The sequence below is a fragment of the Dunckerocampus dactyliophorus genome, chromosome 16, assembly GCF_027744805.1.
Source record: "Dunckerocampus dactyliophorus isolate RoL2022-P2 chromosome 16, RoL_Ddac_1.1, whole genome shotgun sequence".
NCBI lineage: Eukaryota > Metazoa > Chordata > Actinopteri > Syngnathiformes > Syngnathidae > Dunckerocampus > Dunckerocampus dactyliophorus.
The window spans coordinates 25,040,811-25,066,761 of record NC_072834.1 but is presented as its reverse complement, the minus strand read 5'-3'; the positions used below and the strand labels follow the sequence as shown (position 1 = coordinate 25,066,761).

Below are 25,951 nucleotides of genomic sequence, written 5' to 3'. Positions count from 1 at the left end.
AGCAGCAGCTCCAGTCTGCGCTCTCAGGACATGCTTCTGCTCTCCGTGCCCACAGTTGGTACTGAAATTGGAAAAAAGGCTTTTAGATTCACAGCACCTCATTTTGGGAATGAAGTCCAGAGAGATTTGAAAGTACAAGACTTAACGCATTCATGACTCTTTGAACTGAACTTGCAAGTGAGTTTTAGTTCATCTTGCTTTCCTTTTTCTTATATTGTTTTATTGTACACGTGCTGCATCTTGGTCAGGACACCGGCACTGGCAAAAGTAATCAAGATATTTTTATCCTGGTTAAATAAAAGTTGATAAAACGGAATAAATAAATAAATATGGTGTGTGTGTGTGTGTGTGTGTGTTGACTCGTCCACATAGTCCATGTAAAGCCATTTAGCCAGTGAGCCTCAGCTAATATCGGTGCTGTTGATGATGCTGATGAGAAATACAGCAGTCCTTGACGTGCATGCACAGTACCGGGTGTGGCCGCTGGGTGGCAGCAGAACTGCACAGTCAGCGTTAGAGCGCGCGAAACTTCATGCTGTGGTTGCAATAGCGACAAAAGAAAAGAACATGAAAGCCACAAAACAAGTCATATAACAATTCAATTTATTGTATTTATTTTCCAGACAGACACATCAATTTCTGGACCACAGTAGAGGATGGAAACCTTTCACAGACAGTTTTTTGTCAATATTATTATTTGAAAATACAAATATAAAATTAGAATTTCCACATTTGATATGTGAGAGACCCCCATCCAGCCAGCCATTATTATTTTCCGTATATTTTACAACAGGGCTTTAGCAAGCCTATATGGTAACCTGAAAGATGCTTTCAGATGTCAGTCAAGTCCGTCTGTCCGTCTCTCGCCATAAAAAAGTCGGTTAACAGAATAAAAAAAACATCAAACGGGGCAAGTGTTAGGAATGTTCCGAGAGCAAAGTGCGAGCTTCTAAGTCCCACAATGCTCCTGGGATGGACTCAAGTACATGAGCTGATGAAACAGACAATGCATATCTAAAACGTCTAGATCTATTGCATGGGAGGTGGTGATGCGTTCAAGTCACCCTAAGACGACAACAGTGCTTCTTCTGTCACCTTGAAGGCTTCACAGTGTGAACGCGTGAAAGAGACCAGGACGACTCGGCGGTCACCGCTGCTCCGTTGCTTTTAGCACCGCTAGGAAGAAACCTCTTTAGGGGTGGACAAGATGGACAACATTCAGGATGAGGATCTGCCGCTTGTGGAAGGAAGCGACAAGACGACAGAAGAGTCAGCGTGTGCAGGTGTGGTCATTGCCTAGCACTTGCCTCAAGATTCAAGTTTAAATGGATACGCTAGTACGTACACTACAAACGTCAACACCTTCTTTTTCTTGTTTTTATATATATATATATATATATTCATAAACCAAGTCCCCTCTCCCTGAATGGAGAAGCTAAGTCGACTAAAATGAGTAACATTCATCAGCTGCAAAGCGCTGTCAGTTTGAGTTGAAAGGAGAGCAACAGAGCCATGCTACCTTAACTGCATCACTATCACTAGTACTACTACTCTATACTATTATTACTATTACTATTACTATTACTATGGAGGCCAGTGGTGGCAAAGAAACCTTCAAGTCTTTCTTACTTGCAGGCAAATCTAGGTGCTGTACTAAAGTTAGAGAAGGAACACTTTCTTGTACCCTGTCAGGCGGAAGGCAAAACAAGCTTGAAATGTCTGCAATTTTTGGAGCGTGAAAATGTAGCCACAGTTGACCGATGGCATTATTGGTGAAATATTCCTGCATTCATGCTATTAACGCCATACTTCCTCTAATAGTGGCCTCTGCTCTATTTGACGCCGTGTCTCAATGAATCCAACCACTCTGCCAACAAGCTTGGTTTGGCTCGCTCCGGTGCGCGTTAGCATTTCCACACAAAACGTTAACACGTACTAATTACTCATTACTTGGCTCCAGTCAGCCAACAGTTATTAAGTGTTATTAATACACCGTTGAATCCAACTGAGATCATCCTTGTTAGCCTTTTATTGGCTTGCTAACACGTGGAAACAGGAAGTGGGAGTCAGCTCCGTCACCCGTCTATGATGTCATCAGTGGTTGACTGTAATTCTTTGCTAGCTAGCACAGTTGCGACACAAGTCTCACAAATGTTCACGCAAAACACAGTTTAAAAAACAAAACAACAAAAAAAAACACAGTTTTATAGTTTTACAATTACGGTGCAACCTCAGTGAGTGTGCGCCCCTCCCGGTTAACGTGTTTCTCAGTTAACGCTGAAAATCCATCTGTGTTCTTAATGTACTTTTTAGGAGTTCTTTGCTATCAGTTACGCCACAAGTCTCACAAATGTTAACACAAAACAATACACATTTTTAAAGTTTTTCAGTTACAGTTTTACATCCATAAAAAATGTAAATACATACGAATGACGAACAAAAGGGATAAATGACAAATTTAACACAACTTTTGACTTCATCGAAGACATGATTGTTGCCAAAGACACCGTGTGGCAGCTTCCTGTGACGCCACCTTCCTGTTTTGCTATGAGTTATTTCTTGAATGAAATCATGTTTCGCACATTCTTTATCAAAATGCTGGCACTTGCAACTTTCTTTGGCTCCATTGCGGCTTATTTTGCAGCCACGATCAAAAGAAAAGCAGTGACTTGAGGTGAGAAACACTACTGAATTCAAGAAAGAACTCATAGCCTCCGTGTTAATCTTGCTGCCACATGGTGTCTTTGGCAACAATCACGTTTTGGATGAAGGTAAAAGTAATCTTAAATACTCATGTATGCCTTTCATTTATGTGCGTTCATTATTGTTTTGTGGAAGCAAAACGATGAAAATGTATTTGTTTTAACATTTTTGAGTGTCCAGAAGGGATGAATTGCATTTACAAGAATTCTTATGGGAAAAATGGATTCGGTACGTTTCAGCTAAAAGAGTCGGAAGGGCTTGATGACGCCAACTGAGATTCCGCTGCATCTCCGGGGTACAAAGGTGCGCGCATTTTGGCTTTCTTCTGTTCTCAAGCCATGAGAGCTGGGTTGGAAGGACACGTGCAGCAAGTCCAAACCGCAAGGGACACAGCTTTGCTAGCGCGCTTCGCCTGCTCGGCCTCCGCTGCACGTTCGTTCAAACATTTGAATAAAGGGCCCCCCCCAAATAACGCTTGGACAACGTAAGCACTGCTGCTTCAGTGGGAGGATCACTTCCTTCACGCGGCTGAATCACAATAATGCCCCTGTAATCAGGACCGCCTTGTTACGGACGTAGAAAACAAACATTTTGCATATCTAGCGTTAGCATTTAAGGTAGTATGGCACACCCCTTTAAAAACATTCAAGGGTGGGATATCCAAATAATGCCTTGTTTACAATTCCACCTCCCAGCAAAGTGTTTCTCTTTGTCGTCCATCCACCAGAGCTTTGGTTTGCTGAAAACCACGTGTGCGAGAGAGGCAAGGAAAAAACAAGAAGAACAACGAAAAGGTCCGAGTTTGAAGATGGTCACCAAGAGAATGGTCTAGCGTATATCTCGACTGGTCCTATGTCCACTACGGTCACTACCACTATTATATTAATTCATGAGCGCTACAGAACATCTACTTGCACTTAGAGGAGGGCGGACGGGGGGAGGAGGAGGGGGGGAAAGAGGTAGCGCAGAGGGAGAACAACAATGACGCACGAGCAAAGACAGCACTGTGTTTACACGTTATTTCTTTACACACCCATGAAATACATGAATGAGCAACAAAAGATCCTCAGAGGATGGAGAGAGAGAGCGATGGATGCACAGTACATTTTAATTCATAGTATAGTACAATTAGTATTCATATCCAAACCACAACAAAATTCAACTGCAAATCAGCAAAGAAGTATCTTTTTGCCTTTTTTTTTTTTTTTTTTTTACATGTGAACATTACAATGACATTTTTTTTTATCACAACTCCGTACTTTCAAAGTATCCAGCATATTTCTTGACCTGGTTGTTTGCAAAAAGCAAATCAAAGCGGGTGAAACGTGTAAAAACATGATTATGTTACATTATTACGCAGCGCCTGGCAGACGCCTCGTTGCTTATCCAGGCTGTAGGGACAATAAATAATCACTTGACTTTCGGTTGCTCATCTGGAATCACAAATATGAAAAGCAAAGCCTCTAGATGGTGCTTACTAGAGCAAGATATCTGTCATTGATGTTTATCACTGAATTAGGACAGAACGATCACATGTGCTTGGACAAAAGTCTTAGAAGCCGTAGAGCAAAATAATGCATGGCAGAAATGATTGTTTCACAAACATCAAGTAAGAAGAATGAATGTTGTGTCTGACTTCCATCATGATGGTGGAGGAGGTCCACATGTCTCAGCAATGGCAGATACCACCTGCGATGGCAAAGAAAGCATCTTGCACCTCCCATCAAGACGTCATCAAGATTCTTTGCTTTCATCTTCTTCATCTTAGCCCAAACCAGCTCCGTAACGTTCATGTCTGGTTGGGCCGGTGCATCGGATAAGCAACAAGACGTCTGTCAGGCGCTGTACAGTCATCCCTCGTTTATCATGCAGGCTTATTGGCCTGAGTTTTTAGCTTGCTAACAGCAGCCCCTGTTTACTTTGGGCATTTTTATTAGGGATGATTGCAGAGGTCGGAGAAAGTCAAGTAACTCTCAGATCTCCGATCTCACGTCATGTCTCAAGTAAAGCTGTGCGAGTCCATGTCAGGTCTCAAGTCAAGACAAGACGGGTCGAGTCGAGTCTGAAGTCACAGGCTTGACATTTTGGAGTCCATCCAAGTGATAAGCAAATAAAAGAACAAGAATAATACTAATAATCTGTTTATTTGACAACAACGCATCTTCAATTCTTTTATTTTTGAAAGGAAATAGACTTAACTACAGGATTTATGTAAGCCACACCCTCCTTGTTTGTTCTTCTACCTGACTGGACGTTAATAGATGCGTTCAATTCAGGCAGATGCCATGGGGAAATTTGTTGTCTCGCTGGAAATGACGTAACGACGACCACGTTAGATGAAGTCTTTGACTGGGGACTTGTTTTACTCAACACGCTCATGGAAGATTTTCAAGTCATTAGACTCCAGTTCGAGTCAGATCCCGAGCCACTGAGGTCAAAGTCCAAGTCAGTTGCAAATCAAGTCCAAAGTCATCAAAATTGTGACAAGTCCAAGTCATGTGACTTGAGTCATCACCTCTGGGTTTTTGTGCCTCAGGCCTGGTGCTTGTGTGTCTCACAGTAGCATCACTGCCACCTAGTGGCCAGTGTGGAATGCTACGTATCATCACAGTGTCTTTGAATGCACCTTCTGAATGCCTTGTATTTGGACCTGACTTCATTTTTATGCTTGAAAATGTGTCATATATTTTGAAAAAGCGTGATCAAATTCGAGGGACGACTGTACACGCCGCTGGCTCCGTCCGTGACCTTGCGGCCACGAGACGACGCTCGGTTCTTATTACTAATGGCGGCTCGTTCAGTGTGTGACCCGCAATAAATAGCGTCAGATGAGTCGTGGGTCTCATAAAAACACAGGTCAAGCGTGTCAGCGACTATTTTGTGAGTCAGCTCACAACAACTGTGAGGCGTTTTGTCGATTTTTGAATACATGAATCCAAAAATCCTTCACGCTCATCCCAGAGCACAGGGCCGCCTTTTGAAATGTGCAAATAGGACACGGCCTGTACTCGACTACTCACAGTGCAATCACTTCTTCTTCTTCTTCATTTGGAAACCATTCAGTGTTTTCCGTGACGTGAGAATCAATGAAACCTGCCTGCAAGGCTGAGGTATGGTATCAAAACACTTTTCCTAATTCAGTCCAAAAATGAGAAAAAAGAAGCAAGGCTCGCGCGCTGAGCCCAAATATTGTCTCATTCCCAAAAGAGTTTGGGAAAGAGCAGGATGAAAGAAACAAGACAAGTAGAAAAGTGTCCGGATATGCGCAAAAAGTACAGTGTGCTTTGGATTCCAATCTGTTTTCTTCTTCTTTTTACGCTTTAACAAAAGATACCAATCCGCATCTTTTTTCTTTTTTTTTCAGTTTGCTGGTTTGTAAAATGATTATTTACAGAGCGAGCGCGTGTTGGTCTCTGTCTTCCAGCAGGGCGGGGGCAATAAAATCTCCTCGTTATCGTAATGGTAAGTTGAAGTTGAATAACGACGGTCTGCTAGTCACACGGTATAACATCACAAAAATATGCTATTCTCTCACTGAGTTGGTTATACTGTACGCAGTGACGGGAATAATATTTACAGCTACATTTCTTTTTCTCAAGTTTCAGTTCACAATGTCGTTATATGAAATTTGTTATAGCATATATATATATATATATATATATATATATATATATATATATATATATATATATATATATATATATATATATTATTTATATTCTAAACAACCCCCAAAAAAACAACACTTATAAAAAAAGGACCATAAAAATATTGGAGTCCTCTTTGTATTGCCCAAAAATAGATGAGACATCACAAGAAATAAAAGCACTACTAAGATTGATTACTTTGATACCCTCGTATCCGATTTTCCCTAAAATTGATAGATTTTTTTTTGTTGTTTGTTTTTAAATCTACAAATCTTGCACAGCGACTCTTTTTTTTTTAAATATGATTTTCTCCTTCAAGCTAACAAGACAAAGACGTTACGAGCGGGTTTCTTCGCTATGTCGCCTGCACTTTCAACAGCAGAGGAAAAGATGACGCCAGGGTCATGTGGAACTAAAAGCAAAGACGCAAACACAGGAAAGGAAAGAAACCCAAGCAGGCGCCGACGTTACAGGAGGTTTGGAATATTGTACAGCAGTTGTTCTTTTTCCCAGATTGCCTTTCTTGTCTTCTTCATGTGGTTCCCACTTTCGTTCTTTGAGCCTGTCCGCCGTGTCTCAGTAGCGCCACCTGCACACAAAGCCAATTAGAAACTCGGTCCCGTCTTTCCTGGGCTGCCGGGTAAACTCTGCTGGAGAGAGAGGAGAGCGCGGCCACAGCGGCGGTCATCTTGGTTGCAACCACAAAGCGCACGCGTGCAAAAAAAGGCAAGAATGGTGCTCATGCTGAGGGGGCGGGCACATGCTGTATGCGTGCACCACGATGGCAACATGATGACATGGAAACTAATACGGGCTAGGAAGGATCTTTGATTAGACTACACAAGAGCTGGAAGTCCGTGTGAATGTGACTCATAAAACCACCTTCCCGTTTGTGCCTCGTTTCCACCAAGCGGTACCATTTGCTTTGGTACTTTGGTACATTCAGGACGATAAGAAGAACAAGATCATAATTCACTTTTGTTAAATATCTTCTTATCAACCTTCCTTGTCCCGAAAAAGCTTTGATTTGTATATGAAGTACATGCACCCTGTCCCTCCCCAGGAAAAGTCTCATCACCTTCTGGTGATCTTGGATAGATAATCCTCCATCTTGGCAATCAAATTCATTCATTCAGCAGATCATAACATTGATCTTTCATGCTTTTGACTGTCTGCTCTCCAGCTGGTGCTGCTGCTATCACAAAAAAAGCTGGCTTTTCCTCTCTATGGAAGACCAGCAATGGCCTTCCCACCCCTTCAGGAGGAGGCGAGTACTGCACTACTCCGTGTATGACATTTTATGGTCTGATTAGCGAGAACAATGATGTCATGCTGACATGAAAGCCAATGGTGTATCATAACTGTCTCTGCAAACATTCTGACAAAGAGAGACGGCCGCTTGCCATGATCCAACTCCCGTTAGGCAGGGCTTGCACACTCGGCCGAGAGGAGACGCTTGTGGCAGCCTTATCTTAGGATTGTGTCCGGTATTTGATCAGGAAATGTGCCAATTCAGCCATTTCTACTGAAGAAAATGTTAAAAACGATTGCCTCCCCTGCCTGCACGACACTGTTTCAACCCAAGCTAATTGGTAGCCTCTAACCATTTGGGACATCTGGCGGCAAAACAGTTTATTAGCACTAAAAATCTATTTGAGACAGAAGAGGCGTATGCCCCCAACACTTCACACAGAACAGCTTTAATAAAAAAAAAAAGCAAAGCAAGGCAGGCTTCGCTACACATCTGAAAATAAAGCCCAGTGCTCTGCCAACTGTCTGTCAGTCAACTCCAGATGTGGCAGCTGTAAGTTTGGGAGGTTGCTGTTAAAATGTGTAATGTGTCATGTTAGCAGTTTAGCATGGCATAGCTATGCTAGTGTTTGTGTGTTCCCATCAATGCTAGATTTTGGGTAACACACTTCAAATCCACGATTGCAGGACTTATTCAAATATTATTCAGTGTGTATTTATTCCACTTTTTAGCACAGATGGCTTGTTGGCATAGGCGGCTGACTTTTCCTCTCTATGGAAGGACAGCAGTGACAAGCACCTTCAAGCTATCGCACGCCCCTACTGCTTCAGGATGCTGTTCTGTGACATCTCTCTGTCTTAGCAAGTATAATGATCTCCGGTGATCTTTACTTAAGAAAACTATTGGAATGGATGACTACTAATATTTGTTTTTCTACTTTTTCATGACGCCTCCCCTGCATGTCAGAGGCTTTTACTGCTTCAACATCAGACTTTTCAAGCCAGACAAGTGAAGGAAGCGCACCTGCTTGGCGTCCACGCGGCTGCTGAGTCGCACTCACACTTTACTGGCCGCTCTGTCGCGTGGAGGAGAGGGTGATGACTGATGAGATGAAGTAGAATGATATAGATGCACAGTAAATAGAATGCAATACCTCTGATGAGATGGCAAGCGGGCCACCTGTTCAATGGTATCCATTTGTAAAAGCTGTGGCAATCAAGGGGCCCTAAAAGTGTACAGTTAGTGCTGCTGTCAGTATGCATCTCCAGGAAAGAAGAGTGAGAATCATATCATCTTGTCTCAAAGCTACGATGGATGTTTGCATTGACATTCCTTTGGATCATCACAGCACAGCAGCAAACCACATCGCTTGTGCATTGTTGTGGCTCCTCGAATGGGCTCCTCAAAATCAAGCATGTTACAATACGAGCATCTAACAGATACGCCAAATATGGCTCAAGTAAGCTCAAATGCACACACAAACACTGGCGTCAGTGATCAGATGGCGAGATAATAAACAAGAGCGAGCTAATCAGGCTAGCTGACAGGTTGGCGCTTTCAGCTGTGATTAGACACTCTTATCACCTCCACCAGCTAATTGCATCCTAATCGTCTTGCTTATTCAAATCACTGCGGCTTTTATTTTGACGTGGGCTAAAGCAGGTGTGTCCAAAGTGCGGCCAGGGGGCCGTTTTCTTCCGCTGGCTGCTGCGTCAATACTGACTGATGCAATACTTTTGGTGTCAGATGCGTTTGTTTGCGCACATGCAGGTGTTGTGTCACGTATTAAAAGTATCTTCTTCTACAACATTGGGACATTTATGTGGCAGTTTGAGGTTTTTATTGGATCAAATACTTCAAAAGGACTTCTTCTTTCAGCTTGTGTAGCTTTACTTTGTTCCTTTTCTTCTTCTGTTATGAACTGAATGCTGTTAGGAATAAAAAGCTCCATCGTAAATACCGCTCAGTGCTACTTATTGTCCAGTGCAATGTTTTTTTGGTCTTCATGATACAGTTTTTTGACTGATGCGTCTTATACATGATATTCTAAATATTATTACATATGATATAGTTCTTGTTCAAACAAAGGTACACGCCAATACGATCATAAAGTCTTTTGTGCATCCAACAGGTCCTGACTAAAATATGAACAGCAAGGTATGAAAAGGGGTGTTTTTCACGTATTTGCCCAAAATGATGTATCAATGTTTTTTTTACTGCATTTTGTAAATACCAACAATGAGAGGAAAAGAATCCAAAACATTCATTTCTGTGTTTGCTGCTAAATCTGCCTCAAAACGCGCCAGCCTGAGCTTTCATGATAAATATTTTGCCAGCAGATTATGGCAGATAGCCAGCAGACCGAAAACAATTCATGTCGGCTTTGCTTTCCCTCCAAAAACACGTTTGTTTGGATGTTTGTTTCATTTATTTTAACTTGGTGGTGCGAGCAGGGGGCCACACGGTGGCCTAGTGTTTAGCATGTTTGCCTCGAGGTTAGCATGTTGGCGTCGTGGTTAGCATGTTGGCCTAGTGTTTAGCATGTTGGCCTCGTGGTTAGCATGTTGGCCTCGTGTTTAGCATGTTGGCCTCGTGTTTAGCATGTTGGCCTTGTGGTTAGCATGTTGGCCTAGTGTTTAGCATGTTGGCCTCGTGGTTAGCACGGTGGCCACACAGTCTTTAGGTCAGAAAGACCTGGGTTGGATTCTCCCTTGGTCATTTCTGTGTGGAGTTTGCATGTTCTCCCCGTGTGTGTGTGGGGGGGGGTTTCTGGGTACTCCGGTTTCCTCCCACATTCCAAAAACATGCATGTTAGCTTCATTGGAGACTCTAAATTGTCCATAGGTATGAATGTGAGTGTTTGTCTATATGTGCCCTGCCATTGGCTGGACACCAGTCCAGGGTGTATCCCACCTCTCACCCAAAGTCAGCTGGGATAGGCTCCAGCACACCCCTGTGAGCCTAATGAGGATAAGTGGTATAGAGGATGGATGGATGGATAATAATAGTAATCATAACAAAGCTACATGTCCCTGTGTGGGAAAAGTGATGGCCCCTTAAAGCTAATAAGTGGTTGGGCCCCCCTTAGCAGCAACAACTGCAATCAACTTGCAATGAGTCTCTTCCAGCGCTGGGGAGGGATTTAGCAGAATTGTTGTCATTCAGCCACATTGGAGGCTTTTCCTTTTGAAGGTCATGCCACAGCATCTCAATAGGATTCAGGTCAGGACTTGGACTAGACCACTCCAAAGTCTTCATCCATTCAGAGGTGGACTTGCTGGTGTGTTTTGGATCATTGTCCTGCTGCACAACCCAAGTTGCTTTCAGCTTGAGGTCACCAACATTCTCCTTCAGCACAATTCATGCTTCCATTGATCACAGCAAGTCTTCCAGGTCCTGAAGACCATCACACTACCACCACCACGTTTTACTGTTGCTATGATGAAATGCTGCGTTACTTTTACGCCAGATGTAATGGGACACAAGCCTTCCAAAAAGTTCAACTTTTGTCTGGTCAGACCACAGAGCATTTTCCCAAAGGTCTTGGAGATCATCAAGATATTTTCGAGCCTTAATGTTGTTTTTGTTCAGCAGTGGTTTTGGTCTTGGAACTCTGCCATGCAGGCCGTTTCTCTCTAGTATCTTTCTTATGGTGGAGTCATGAACTCTGACCTTAACTGAGACAAGTGAGGCCTGCACTTCTTTGGATGTTGTTGTGGGGTCTTTTGTGACCTCTGGGATGAGTCGTGGCTGCACTCTTGGGGTCATTTTGGTCGGCCGGTCACTCCTGGGATGGTTCACTACTGTTCCATGTTTTGGCCATTTGTGGATAATGTCTCTCACTGTAGTTGGCTGGAGTCCCAAAGCTTTAGAAATGGTTTTATAACCTTTTCCACACTGATAGATCTCAATTCATCTCACTTATGAATTTCAGTACTTTAACAGGGGGCTGGGGTCCCTTTCCCACACAGGGACATGTAACTTTGGATGTCTTTTCTCCCTTAAGAATAAAAAGTTTCATTTAAAAAGTGCATAAAGTGTTGAGTTGTGTTGTCATTGACTAATATTTACATTAGTTTGATGATCTGGAACATTGAAGTGGGACAAACATGCAAAGACATAAGAAATCAGGAAGGGGCCAACACCTTTTCACATCACACCAATGAAGGTTATTTTGTTATTATTATGAACTTTGGTATTCGCTCTGTTAGTTTTAATTTCACAAACATTTGTACTTTTTTCACAAATACATTTTCTTCTTCTTCTAATATTATGACTTTTAAAATAACTTTAATATTTCAACTCTATGCTACTAAAATGACATGTTCCCTCATAATAGTTAAAGCTTATTCTTATAAGATTGGCACTTTTTCCCTCATTAAACGTTTTTCTCTTTATATTAAAACTTTATTCTCCTAAAATAACAGCAGTTTTTTCCATTTTTGCAGTTTTTCTTCTTCTAAAAGTTCTTCTCACAATTAGGACTGTATTCCATAATATTATGATGTTATTCTTGTTAAATTGTTCTCATTTATTACCATTTTTTTCACTTCATATTGTGACTTTATTCTTGTAAAAGAGCTTTTGCTGTTGTTTATTTGTTAAAGTTTTCTTGTTAAATGATAGTTTTAGAATGTAGAGTGGGGCCAATCAAAAAAACAGCCATGGGCTTCCAATGGACCCCCGGGTGGCAGTTTGGACACCCCCGCTTTAAAGGCTTCCAGATTCATGACTGGAAGCGTAAACATCCGAATGACTTATTAGGAGTCAAAGCGGAATCTACTTCTGTGTGAGTGACAGGGGGGAAAAGCTCTGACTCGCTTGGGGAGAAGCGGTTGGTGCTACCTGTTGGGTTGCATGGATTCATCTCCGGATGCCGAACAAGTCTTTTTCAGACTCAGGTCAATCGGGTGTTATTCATGAAAAAGACTAAAAGCTCGATCATGTGTTCAGCGTTGTTGGAATCCACGTATGCCGAGCGCTGATGCTTCTGTTTTCTTACTGCCCGGCTGACAAAGCAAGTGGCAGCTAACCAGTCACGCAACACCAACACCAACTTGGACAGGAAACCTGCTTGGCGGCCACACGTGTCCCGAGGCTTTCTAAAGATAACATGGATTTGGCTGAAGTGGGGGGAGTAAACATCAGCGTTTGACGTGAGTGACAGCAGGTAAATGAAGACGTATGGGATATCTTTAGAACGTGATGGTTCTCAATGGGCCATACAGCTAATATGATTTCATATTGTTTGAGTTGTTTATTTGTCCAGCAAGTCCCTCGTTTATTGTGGCTAATTGCCGTGATATGTTTCTTTCTAACAGTAGGCTTCCTTGTTAAATATGGAATCTTTTCATATATAGACAGCCTGTTTACCACAGTCGAAATGCTGTACCTTTTTAACATGACTAGAGCCCTCCAGACATGAAACAACACCCCTATAGTCACCCTTACACTGGTCTGCTTATTATAAGCGACTTTGAGCTTGATGTTTTGGTAGTAGCTTGCAAAGTGCCAAGCGGCCTACGTTATAATTACACACCCAGTTACTACACACATGTACTAGCCTGCAGCACTACTGTTTGACGATGATGATGATGCTGCGTTAGGCCTTTGTCTTTCAAAGCGTGGGTGTCTTCTGAATGCATTACACTTTCATTTGACTTCATTTAGCTTCATTGGAACATATGCACGAAAATGTGTACCATATTTTGGACCAATAGTCAACCACAAAACACAATTCTTGATTCATTCATACATTATTCATTCATTCTATTTTGTGGCGAGGGTTGACTAGAACTACTTTCTATCCATACGGAGAAGGCATACTTAAACGTATTGACATGACGAGGTAGCTTTGAGTCGTGTTGAGCTAAGAATGACGCGACAGCTAGCGAGAAACATGAGTAGACCAAAGCGCAGTCAGACTGAGGCAAAGGCGCAAGTACTCACCGTGATGCTGGGGCCGAACCCGGAGCCGGGCTGAGGGCTAGCGGCGCTGATGTAGTTGCCCACAGCTGAATCCTGGCTGCTGGGTCCGTACAGATCCGCCACAGGCCCCGGGCTGTTGGCGCCGTGGAAAGCTCCGGGCCTCGACGGGTTGGCGCCTGCATGCAAACACAGTGCGGAGCGGAGCAGCTCAGAACCATCTTATGATCAACTGCATGAGGTCATCACTGGATTCAGGTCAGGAGAGACAGCCAGCTGGTGCCAGATTTAGACTTTCCAATCACATGAAGTGATAAGTGAATCCAGTGTGACGTGTTAGCTCAACATGCTGCCTTCAGGGTAACTTCATGCACGACGCAAGCAGGCACACTGCTAGAAACACTCCCAGCATGCTTTGCCACTCCAAGTGAGCTTGCAGTGTCAGTGCTGTCATGCACTACGTGTTTCCTATTTGAGCCGTAGGATGGCTTGGCTTGCACGCACGACAAGTACTGGCTAAAATAAGAAACATCTGCCGACGCTTTGAGGGGCGTGTCAACTTGTCAGTCCTGCGTTTGACTTCAGGAGTGAAAGGTCAGCGAGAAAAGAGGAAGAAGGCACCGGGGGGAAATTTAAAAGCTTGACCCCCACTTCATTTGCAGGTCCAAACCCACAGAAGATGTCTTACCACCTTTGCCCTGCGAGAACGAGCAAGTCAGACTAATGAAATGTCTTTGGAGGACCCAGACCAACGCGAAAGGCCGTATCGGCGCCACCACAGGAAGGCAAGAGGGAGAGAAGAAAAAGACGGCTGGCGATAGAGAAAATGTGAATTCCTTCACAGCAATCTCCTCTGCTGTCAGCCTCACATGCCGCCTTTGTCTCGCCCTCATTCTCAGGCCGCCAAAAGCTGCTTTCAAAGCAACAGAAATGGAGAAAAAGCTGGATCTTCTGCTCCTAAACTACAGGGAACGTGTGTATGTGTTTAGCTGCAGGCTATCATATTAATGCAAGACCACTAAATAGGCCTTTAATGGACGGAGCTGCTGTTTCACCGCCTAGCTTCTTATCTCGGCTGCACACACCCCACTTGGCTAACTTGGAATATTCGTATTCATTTCTTGTCACAGGTAATTCCAAGGTGCCACCTTACAATTAAAGCTACATTTTACAACACATGTATTGTATTGTATTGTATTGTATTGTATACAATACAATACAATACAATACAATACAATACAATACATGTGTTGTGTCTTGCTTATTGAACATGCCGCCGTCACGGTAGAGTGGGGTGGGGCTCGGCTCCTTGGTGACACCTAGTGGCCACAATAATTCACAGAGTCCAGCTTTGTTCGTGTCGGTGTAAACTTTGCCCCCTCCCTCTGGCGTGGTGTTCTTCTCTTCTGAATGTCAGGAGCGGCGCCATAACACCCCTAAAAAGAACTTGGCTCTGACGATAGCTTCATCGTAAAATACTTCATCATAAATACTGCTGGTTTTCTTCCTCTGCATGACGACTGATGACACTTATTCTCCAGATGATTCCCTGTAATATCATGATTGCATCATATCATGATATCATATCATTATTGTATATAATGCAAGTGTAAGCCATCGTTGTTATTATTATTATCATTATTAGTGCTAATGATGATCAGCGACGATAATAATAATGATACATATTGTTGTTGTTATTGTAATTCATTTTAATGCACTTTTTGTCTTGTGTTTTCTTTCTTATTGTGTTGAATGCAAAACAAAGGACTGTTATTATGATTAAGCATTATTGCTGATGTCATTAATACTATTTTTTGTGGTATTAACACTTGTCTTCTCAATTGTTTGGTGTAAATTTCTATCTTTCTAAGGCACCGATATCCAAGGTGTGGCACAGGGGCCATTTGCGGCACATTCTAGAAATACAAGTTAGCACAAAACCGAAGAAAAAATGGAAAAATCAGCTGTAATTTTCCAAGAATAATTTGAAAATATCAAGAGAAAAAAGGTTATAATTTAAAGAGAAAAATGATGCAATATTATGAGAAAAAAACATAAAGAAAAAAATAATGTGGGAGCATACAGTTGCAATATAAATGAAAAAAGACGCAATTTTTCTAAATTCATAATATTAGCTGTAATTTTACAAGAATAATGTCAAAATATTAAGAAAAAAAGTTGGAATTTAATGAAAACAAACTCATAATATTTGGAGGATAAGTCATTCACCATTTTCGTAACAGAGTGGAACCACTCGTAATATTATGAGAAACAAAACCAAATAAAGTTGTAATATTTGGAAAATAAGATTGGGGAAAAGTTTGAATATTATGGGAATAAAGTCCTACAGAAAATGTACAAATATTACAGTATTGAAATATTGGGGAGGGGGGCGGGCAACAGCAAAAAAGGGAATAGAAGAGCAAAGAGTGAAGTTGATGTTAAAAAGATGCTTTTCAGCTGCTGCAGGTCCAGTATAGTCCAGGTCCAGGTCCAGGTACTGTACAGTCCAGTATGTGAGGTATAAAGCTGAGATGACATCGATGGAACGTGTTAGCATATCCGCACGTGCTGCTGGTGGCGACCTTTCATGTTTAGACACCCCAGCTCTAAGTGTTGTGAAGTCCAATCAACTCAGGAGTACAAAAAAATGTATATTGTGCAAGCCCGTCATGCAAGTCATCGTTGTTGCATCATTTTATAGTTTGTAAAAATATATACATAAACAATCATACCTTTTTTCGCTATACATTTCTCAAAAAGAGGCACAAACACGATGTGTTTTGATGTGTTTTTGCAGGTAACAAAAGACTCTTCACCTAATTCAAGCTTTTGCATGTGATTCCAATCTAATTGGGATGAATTTCATTAGGCTCCCAACAACCTCGTGTACATCACCTGCACACCTTTTGTTAGGGAGTACGCCTCCATCAGCTCTTCTGGAAAGCCACAAGCAGACATGTGCACACACGCTGTACAGTCCAATACGTGAGTGTTCAGTGGGAGTGATCCCCCGTTGTGCAGTAACACAAAGCAAAGGTCTATAGGAAGCAAAGGATGCTCTGATGATGCGTCCTGTGTATAATATGAAGTAGCACATGTAGAAGAAGCCATCACATCTGCCTGCATGTGTCTGCTGTTTGCACAGACAGGCAGGAGGAAATGTCAACATCTGCCCGAGGCAGCTGGCCAACACTTGGAGCTATTAAAGGGAGGCTTTGGACTGCAAAGGCCATCGGCAGCACCCACACATCTCGTGAAGGTGAAGTCACTGTTTTAAGGGTAACAAGGCAAGCAAGCGTGTGTGAGTCTGTAGAGACACTGCAGCTCAGCGCCACGCGTAGGCCAACGCCCACAACGTGCCGTTGCTGCTGCTGGCTTCTGATGCCAGTCAGCCAAGATTGAGCCGATGACGACTGCACGGAGGGCTGTCAAATGTTTGCAGCAGATTCATCACACTTTTCAAATCAACAATCATGATGAATCACTCTTTGCAATCATGTGTGCCATTCTCACTCTATTTAGTGTACAAAGCGTATGTGCAGCACGTAATGTCATGCGTGTGCTCACACGTCTCAACACTTGAACCTTGTGATGATGATCAATCCGTGAGGTTGAATGGACATGTGGAGTCCATTTAGAGCTGGGGTGTCTAAACATGAAAGGTCGCCACCAGCAGCATGTGCGGATATGCTAACACGTTCCATAGATGTCATCTCAGCTTTATACCTCACATACTGGACTGTACAGTACCTGGACCTGGACCTGGACTATACTGGACCTGCAGCAGCTGAAAAGCATCTTTTCAACAGCAACTTCACTCTTTGCTCTCCTTTTGCCTCTTTTGCTGTTGTTTTTTTACAGTTTCAAAATATTTATTTTTTCTTCTTAAATGATCTTCATAGATTTTCTTGTCGCAACATTCTGACGTTATTGCCGTAACACAGGTTTCGGACTTTATGCCCATAATATTCTAGCTTTTCACCATTACATTTTTTTTGTGTTTATTTTGTGTTGTTTCTCATCTTACAAAGTGAAAAGAAAACAATTATTTTAATATTCTATATTTGATATATTTTTTCTTTAATATTTCAACTCTTATGAGTTTATTCTCAACAAATTGGGAGTGTAAAATAATATAAAGACATTATTACCATAATATGTAGACTTTATTCTCATAACATTATAACTTTTTCAACAACCTAATTTTCCAAAAATGACAACTTGTTTTGTATTTCATAATAAATATTACTTTAAAAAAGAACGTCTTTTTTCTTTAATATTTCAACTTTATGTTACAACAGTAATTTATTTTTTCCTCATCATGTTACGTTATTCTTGAAAATTACCACTTTTTCTTGTTAAATGACAACTTTTATTCTCTTAATATTTTCAGTTTATTCTTGTAAAATTACAGCTCATTTTCTTTTTTTTCAGGATTTTTTGTGTCCCCCCTGGACCGCACTTTGAACACCCCTGATTTAGAGTCACCTCCTGTTTATTGTGCTTAATTGCTTCTGGACCGACCATGATAAATCAGTTTGCACCAAGTAGGATTCATTATTTATAAACGGAATACTTTGGTCGTTAGAGCAAAGAAAACCCTTTTACCACCTTCTAAATACGCTTTTTAACATGATTAGAGCCCTCTAGACATGAAATAACACCCCTATAGTCACCTTTACACGCCTATTACCCAATATAGTAGACATAATAAGAGAAAATAAGACATATAAGACCCAAATAAGACCCGTACTCATGTGTGGTGTTGTCAGTATGGTCCGGTTCTACGGGACAGGAAGTGACGTTAGGAGTTTTGGCTTGGCGTGTGTTGAGGGTGCAACAGTAGTCGTGTTAGGGATTATTGTGCCTGTTTGTTGTGAGATCATTCCAAGCTGCTCTAAAAGCCTGTTGTTGTGGTGCCAACATGACAGTAACATTACTGCCACCTCGTGGCCAGTGTACAATATTACATATCATCTTTGAATGTGTCTTTTGTATTTTACTTCATTTCGGCATTTTTCTGATGAAAATGCTTCATTAAGGCAAAAAATTGTACAATTTGATATTTTTGACTACTACTCAACCACGAAAAAGCCTGATTTATTCATCAATATATATTTGAGAAACGGTGATAGTGTGGTGATATGCGGATTGATACTGAAATATCAATACTTCTGATACCAGATCTTTATGTTTCCAAATCAAACGATGGCTACTGTGATACTTCCATCATTTGAGGTCATGTTAACATTAACAGGAACACGGAAAGTAAATGATATCACCATAAAACGGTCGGTTGAAATCGCAGCTGATCGCAATCGTCGATTGGCTTATTTCCTTTGTTCGCATATATTTGACATGATTCTGTTTTTGCGTTGTTGCCATGTTGTCAATCACGCCGCTACCGCACATGCCTGACAATTTCAAATCATACATCAGCGTGTTAAGGTAGGAATAAACTTGTAAGCGAGTGTCTGGGGACACGACGCGCATGCGTTCATTACGCCAAACGCTTTTATTTACCGCCGTTAAAGTGGTATTTTTGACAGCCGTGCTTTGAATGAACCAGGAAGGTGGGTTTTTTTTACAATATATTGCATGGCCTTAAATAAGGGAGGAAAAGATACATGTTCATTCACAAACAGTAAAAAGTCCCACGCTAGAAAAATGAGGCTTAGACTTGCTTGACTGCAAGTGAGGTCGATGCGAAGCGTGCTGCAAAGGCAAGTGTCATCTTTGACGTCAGCGGTGCTCGTAGAGCTCAACATGCAAATGTGTCCACTTCTCAAAGAAACACAAAGCAACTTTTCAAAAAGGGAGGAAAACATGCATTTTCTCAGCAAGACAGTTTGATTTTGCTCCCCCCGGTCGGGGGCGGGGGGTCTTTTTCATTGACAAGCGCAGGGAAAAATAAGTCCAAAACAATAAGTGGAAAGTAAAAGATTAGCCCTGCTGCATGAATGTCATGGAAGGTGGAGAAGATACAAACCTGGGTTCTTAAACTGATCCGGGCTGTGTAGGTGCTGGAGGGGGGAGTTGCAGGCGGAGGTGGCATGCTCACTGTGCAGCATCTGAGCGGACTGGGGCCCCAGGGAGCCATAGTCAGCAAAGGAGCAGGGCCCCCCCCTCTGGTCACTGGGCGCAGAGTAAAACCCATAATCGGGGAGGCCTGGGAGATACAGTAAAGGTGGGGAGGGGACTCCATCATTGTGGAAAATCAATGTCAAGTCAATGTCCAGATTCCTGCGTTTGTCCATGGCACTAAGGTCACCCACCCCCCAACCGTGTCTGACACGCTCAGCTCCATCATAAACACAATGACCCCTCCTTCCGCTCTGCCATTTCTGCGTTTGTGGACGATGACTGGTTGTGTTTGTGTTTGCAGCGTTAGAAACACCTTCTCATTTCAAAGCAACAATGGCCTCCTGACATCCCGCAATGAAAGAAACACAAATCAATCAGGAATGGAATGGCTCCTCTTCGATAAGGTGTGTGAATGAGATGTACTGCTGTTGCAAGCCCCCACCCCCACCTGCATCACTTCTACCAACCTTCTCTTTGACACAGATGGTGGATTATCAACAGTTTAGAAAATGTCATTGAGCAGTAAGTCGTGCTGACATTTATTGCATGTCCTCTTAATCGGAGACAAGCTGCTGGTGGAAAGAGGGCAATTAAAGCAAACGTCTCCTCACGCCTGCTAGATAGCAGCCTTAATCTACTCAGGAGGGACTCAGCCCGGTGACACCAACTTCTCCCGCCCCGCTGTGTTTGTGTTTTTATTTGGCCCACGGAGCAAACAGCTATTCAAAGCCACTTCACCTCTACGCACTCACAATGACAAAGTCCACTTGTGCCAAATAGAACGCCGGCAGCGGCCCCCGTTTCTCCCGTCAGAGCTTTCTAGCACTCTGATCTCGCCACTTGCGGGCTCGTCGGCCCACTCGTCAAATTATAGGATCCAAATGCTGCAGGCTCCCACGTACGTCACATAACGGCTGACACGTTGAACACAGCAGTCGTTACATTTGGTTCACTTAGACTAATGTCACACAAATTGATTGGCCTCGCTAATGAGGGAAGACTGGATCAATGGAATCATTGTAATGGAGGGTCGAAACATTTCACAATAAATCTAACCGTGTTACTGGGAACACACAATTGGCACCAGACTTTCCACGGTTCCTTTCACATGCACACCAAGTTTCACCTTGGCGCATGACCGGACGGACACATAATTACTGAGAATGAACCTGAAAGGAGCTCGTGCCGTTCAGGTAAGTGCGTGTGTACTCTACACTTGGAAATGAAACAAAAACGAGGGAAAGATAGGAGAGTTGGTAGTGCATGAATACACAAGCAGCAATATGATGAGACACAAACAAAACAATATCAAGTCGTCATTTTTGGAAAATTTGAATGGGGAAAAGTCGTATCATATTACGGGAAGAAAGTCCAAATTTTGTGGGAATAAAGTCATAATATTGTGCAAAAAATTACAAATATTATTTAAGAAGAAAGTTGAAAAATGAAAGAAAAAGCAAAAATGGTAAAAAAAAGAGCAAAGAGTGAACCCACTCATCTGCATGATGACCTACTGCTACTACTATAATCATTACTACAAATGTCCGTTGGCCAGCAAAATGTATCCCACTGGCCATCCTGTGTTTGGTTATATGTTGTAGCATTAGCGTTAGCGTTGCAGCTGTGACAACTAAGTATTCAACGCGTGCAAGACACAAAGAATAATTGAGTAAGTTAGACTGCAGTGTTTGTCGCTAAGCAGTGTTTTGCTGGCAGCCTACGAGGCTGCTGGACAAAAGTACTACTCAGACACTCATGCACAAACATTCTCAGAGCCATATATTTTCATCAGCGGTTATCTGATCCGTTATGCAGGATGAGACTGGGCAGATTGTGCCCACAGCTGCAGAAGTATCACCGATCATATCAGGGAGCCGCGGACCGTCCCATTATTAATATTCAAACAATCTATCCAGAACAATGGGCCTTTCTCGGGCTCCTTTTTTCCACTGGCCACTAATTGGATGTAATTACTCATCTACAAAACAAATGAGCGTGCTGAGGTTGCCTTGGAGACGAGATCAGGGGACCCAGCAGTGCAAATCATTCACAGGGCTTCATTTATACTGATAATTATCTTGACTCCCACACGCCCCACGTCATCTTTCCCTCCTGCCCTCAGCGACCAAAGCTGGTTGAGAGGCAACAGAAGGGGGAGGGTCCTGCAGTCATCTGTTTCTGACATCATCAGGGTGGCGCTCTGCAAGTGGATAAATGTCCTGCTCTCCTCGCCACTTTGCCAGGTGACTGCCTTTAAGGAGGAAGCATCAACCTCGAAAGCACCGCCGCCTTGATTGTCCTCACCAGTCGGAACATGAAACTAATCACACTGATGGTGAAACGCAACACCATATACAACCACCGCTTCCTCTCAGGACTTCAGCATATGTTGACTAGCGTGTTCAGGAACCTGCTATACCAGACCTGAACAAAATAAGACTCGATTTTTAGAAACATCACAGCCGTAGCTATAATATTTTCAAATGTCCCTAAGCCTTAAATACATGACTGCAATGGTTTCTCAAGCCAAAGAGTCTGACCTTTCTTGTGATATACATACCTGTCGTTGCGGTAATCACAGCAGCTCCAACTCACGGCGTTACTGTTTTCCAATAACGGTTAAGCTAATGAATTACTCTTTCAAACGCTACAACGACGCTACAGTTACAGGAAGTGAAATGCAGCATGTTATTCTGCACTAATATCCAACAGCTGCCATGCTCCATCAGCCAATGCAGACCACAGTTTTTTTTAATGGTCCTTCAGGGCTGAGGGCCAACAGACACATAAATACTGCTGATGGACTAAAGGTAGAGTACAATTTCATGCTAAGAGTTGAGGTACAGTATTTGTCATACTTTTTTCCACAGTTTGGTTGGTGCAATATGCTTTTCATCCTGGAGGGTACATGGGAGTTTGCCCAACCTACGGTACATGAGCCTTGTGCACTTAGAAAAGGCAACGTTTCAAATCATCAAAAAGATGTAAATATTAGTCAATGACAACACAACTCATCACTTTATGTACTTTTTAAATGAAACTTTTTGATAAAACAAAATTTAACTGTGGTTTATCACATTTGAGTTCAAGTGGAAAAGGTTATAAAGCCTTCTCTAAAGCTTTGGGACTCCAGAAAACTACAGTGAGAGCCATTATCCACAAATGGCCAAAACATGGAACAGTGGTGAACCTTCCCAGGAGTGACCGGCCAACAAAAATGACAACTCATCCGAGAGGTCGCAAAAGACCCCACAACAACATCCAAAGAAGTGCAGGCCTCACTTGCCTCAGTTAAGGTCAGGGTTCATGACTCCACCCTAAGAAAGACACTGGGCAAAAACGGCCTGCATGGCAGAGTTCCAAGACTAAAACCACTGCTGAACAAAAACAACATTAAGTCTCGAAAACATCTTGATAATCTCCAAGACCTTTGGGAAAATACTCTGTGGGAAAATACTCTGTGGTCTGACCAGACAAAAGTTTAACTTTTTGGAAGGTGTGTGTCCCATTAGATCTGGCCTTTCTGAAAAAGAACATCATAGCAACAGTAAAACGTGGTGGTGGTAGTGTGATGGTCTTCAGGACCTGGAAGACTTGCTGTGATCAATAGAAGCATGAATTGTGCTGAAGGAGAATGTTGGTGACCTCAAGCTGAAAGCAACTTGGGTTGTGCAGCAGGACAATGATCCAAAACACACCAGCAAGTCCACCTCTGAATGGATGAAGACTTTGGAGTGGTCTAGTCCAAGTCCTGACCTGAATCCTATTGAGATGCTGTGGCATGACTTTCAAAAGGAAAAGCCTCCATTGTGGCTGAATGACAACAATTCTGCTAAATCCCTCCCCAGCGCTGGAAGAGACTCATTGCAAGTTGATTGCAGTTGTTGCTGCTAAGGGGGGCCCAACCACTTTAGGGGGCCATCACTTTTCCCACACAGGACCATGTAGCTTTGGATGTCTTTTCTCCCTTAAGAATAAAAAGTTTCATTTAAAAAGTGCATAAAGTGTTGAGTTGTGTTGTCATTGACTAATATTTACATTAGTTTGATGATCTGGAACATTGAAGTGGGACAAACATGCACAAAAATAAAAACAGGAGGGGGAAAAAAGTTTTTCACATCACTGTACAAGTGTACATGTGTTGCTTTGCAAAATATCAAAGTGGCAAAGTTGCATCCTTTCATTTTTCACTATATGGCCCTTGCTGGAAAAGGTTTGGACACCCCTGATCTCATCTCATCAAACATCTATCAATGTTGCTACAAAGCTAAATTGCCATCCTTTGACATATTTGAAGCTTTTTTGTTTTTAACAAAAGCACTGCAATAATTACTTAGTAATCTGGCAACCATCCTGAACACTCCCATGTAAAAACACTGACATGCCTTTCCTGTTACTGCTGCTGTCTACAAAACGCCTTCACTGTTCCTGTAGGGAAACTGTACTTCTGTGCAACACTTTTGTGCAATCCATTGTTTATAGAGTGTTTTTCACTTTTACTGAAACAGGAGACGCCCTTTTTAATCTCAGTGTACCTTCTATAAAGACAATAAAGCTATTATATTCTAACCAATTACATTAATTACTGACTTGCAGAGTAACTTTTGGGCAAAGTAACGAGTAGCTACAACCACAGTGGGAGTGTACAGGTCATTTACAAGAAAAAAAGAAATCCCATGGGTCTTGTCAAGCGGCGAGATTGAATTGTTGGTGAATACGATGAAGTGCAAAGAAAACAACAGCTTTAGCAAATAAACACTCCAAATAATCATGTCAATGAAATGTCAAACAATCTTTGTGACCAGGCTCGCCACATTTATGAGTAAGTATGTAACTTCATTTATATTTGGCCACAGGTGAAATGGATGGGAAGAAATAATAAAGGAAAATAACATAAGATGAGAAATGGGATGAGCTATTTTTACTTACATGAGATAATGACTCATGCCATGTCATGTCATATATTATTGTGATTATCATTATTAGGACTTGATGGTGCGAGTGCAGGGGTTCACTTGCACACTTTAAGCAGTGAATATCAAAGCGCTCTGCTCATTTCTACAAGGAATACTTCTTCCTGCACGCCTTTGTCGCGATGCCAGTCAGATTCCTCGGTGGCCATCAAAGCACATCACCCTACAGAAGATGTCAATAAACCTGACATGCTGCTTCTCAAATTAGCATTGCATTGTCGAGCTCCCATAATTAGCTTTTCCATTTTCCATGTGTGAAATAAACTAACAGCTCTTTTTGCTGTCTTGCCTTGCTTTCACTTTCCATTTGAAATAATCTTTTCTGAACCAACGGCTGAGTAATTAACAGCACTAGACAGCCTTTTCAGAGAGCACAGACATTTCATAAATAATACATATTTAATGTCTTGTCATTTTGTGTTCAGAGAAGCTTGGCTAATGAATTTTAACAGATGATTTCTTCTTGCATTTACTCACCCATACTCATGCCTGTCTTTTGTTACTATTCATTTTCAAACCTCAACAGTTTTTCCATTCATGGACGAACTCGACTAATATTTAGTGGCTAAGGGAGGGTTTAGACCAGGGGTGTCCAAAGTGCAGCACGGGGCCATTTACAGCCTGTGGCTGTTTTATGATTAAAAATAAAATTTAACAAGAAAACAAACAAAAAAAAGCAAACATGTAAGAAGCACTTTTTCTATTTTACAAGAATAAAGCCAAAATATTAGGAGAAAAAAGTTGTAATTTACCTAGAAAAAGTCTTAATTAGCACAGCAAAGACAACAATCCTGCAAAGATGAGCGGGCCAAAATTAATCCACAGCGCTGTAAGAGACTCATTGCAAGTTGTGGCAAACGCTTGATTGCAGTTGTTGCTGCTAACCACTTATTAGCTTTAGGAGGCATGACTTTTTCCACACAGCGCCATGTAGCTTTGGGTGTTTTTTTCTCCCTTAAGAATAAAAAGTTTCATTTGAAAAGTGCATGAAGTGTTGAGTTGTGTTATCTTTGACTAATATTTACATTTGTTTGATGATCTGGAACATTTAAGTGTGATAAACATGCACAAAAAGAAGAAATCAGGAAGGGGGCAAACACTTTTTCACACCACTGGAAGTAAAGTTTCAAAGTTCAACTGGAATGGATGGTGTTTGACCTTTGGGATGGAACTGTATACACTTTGTTGTACACTACTAAAAACATGGGCTTTCCTATTTGCTTCTTTAGTTCTTGATCATGTCTTTGCTGTTTGAGCCTGCAGTTCATGAGATTTTAGACATTCAACCAATATTCACTATTCAACACATTAGCTCTCTTGTAGGTCAGAAAAGAATGTCATTTACAAAATGCAAACAGCTGTTT

At 42.0% G+C, this 25,951-nt stretch overlaps 1 protein-coding gene across 11 annotated transcripts in view; it reads right to left on the bottom strand.

Moving 5' to 3' along the window:
• Positions 1-6,419: 6,419 nt before the first annotated feature.
• Positions 6,420-25,951, bottom strand: part of msi2b (musashi RNA-binding protein 2b) — a 410,423-nt gene continuing 390,891 nt past the window's right edge. For 4 of the 11 annotated variants that reach the window (XM_054754384.1, XM_054754386.1, XM_054754389.1 and 1 more), the window contains 3 exons: positions 19,520-19,699; positions 13,552-13,706; positions 6,420-6,939 (listed from right to left, as the gene is read on the bottom strand). In XM_054754384.1, coding sequence (XP_054610359.1) covers positions 6,883-6,939; positions 13,552-13,706; positions 19,520-19,699 — 392 coding nt within the window. In that variant the 3' untranslated portion in view covers positions 6,420-6,882. Of the gene's footprint in view, positions 6,940-8,755; positions 8,828-13,551; positions 13,707-19,519; positions 19,700-25,951 lie in introns of all 11 variants that reach the window. The other 7 variants (XM_054754390.1, XM_054754393.1, XM_054754396.1 and 4 more) reach the window with 3 other exon arrangements.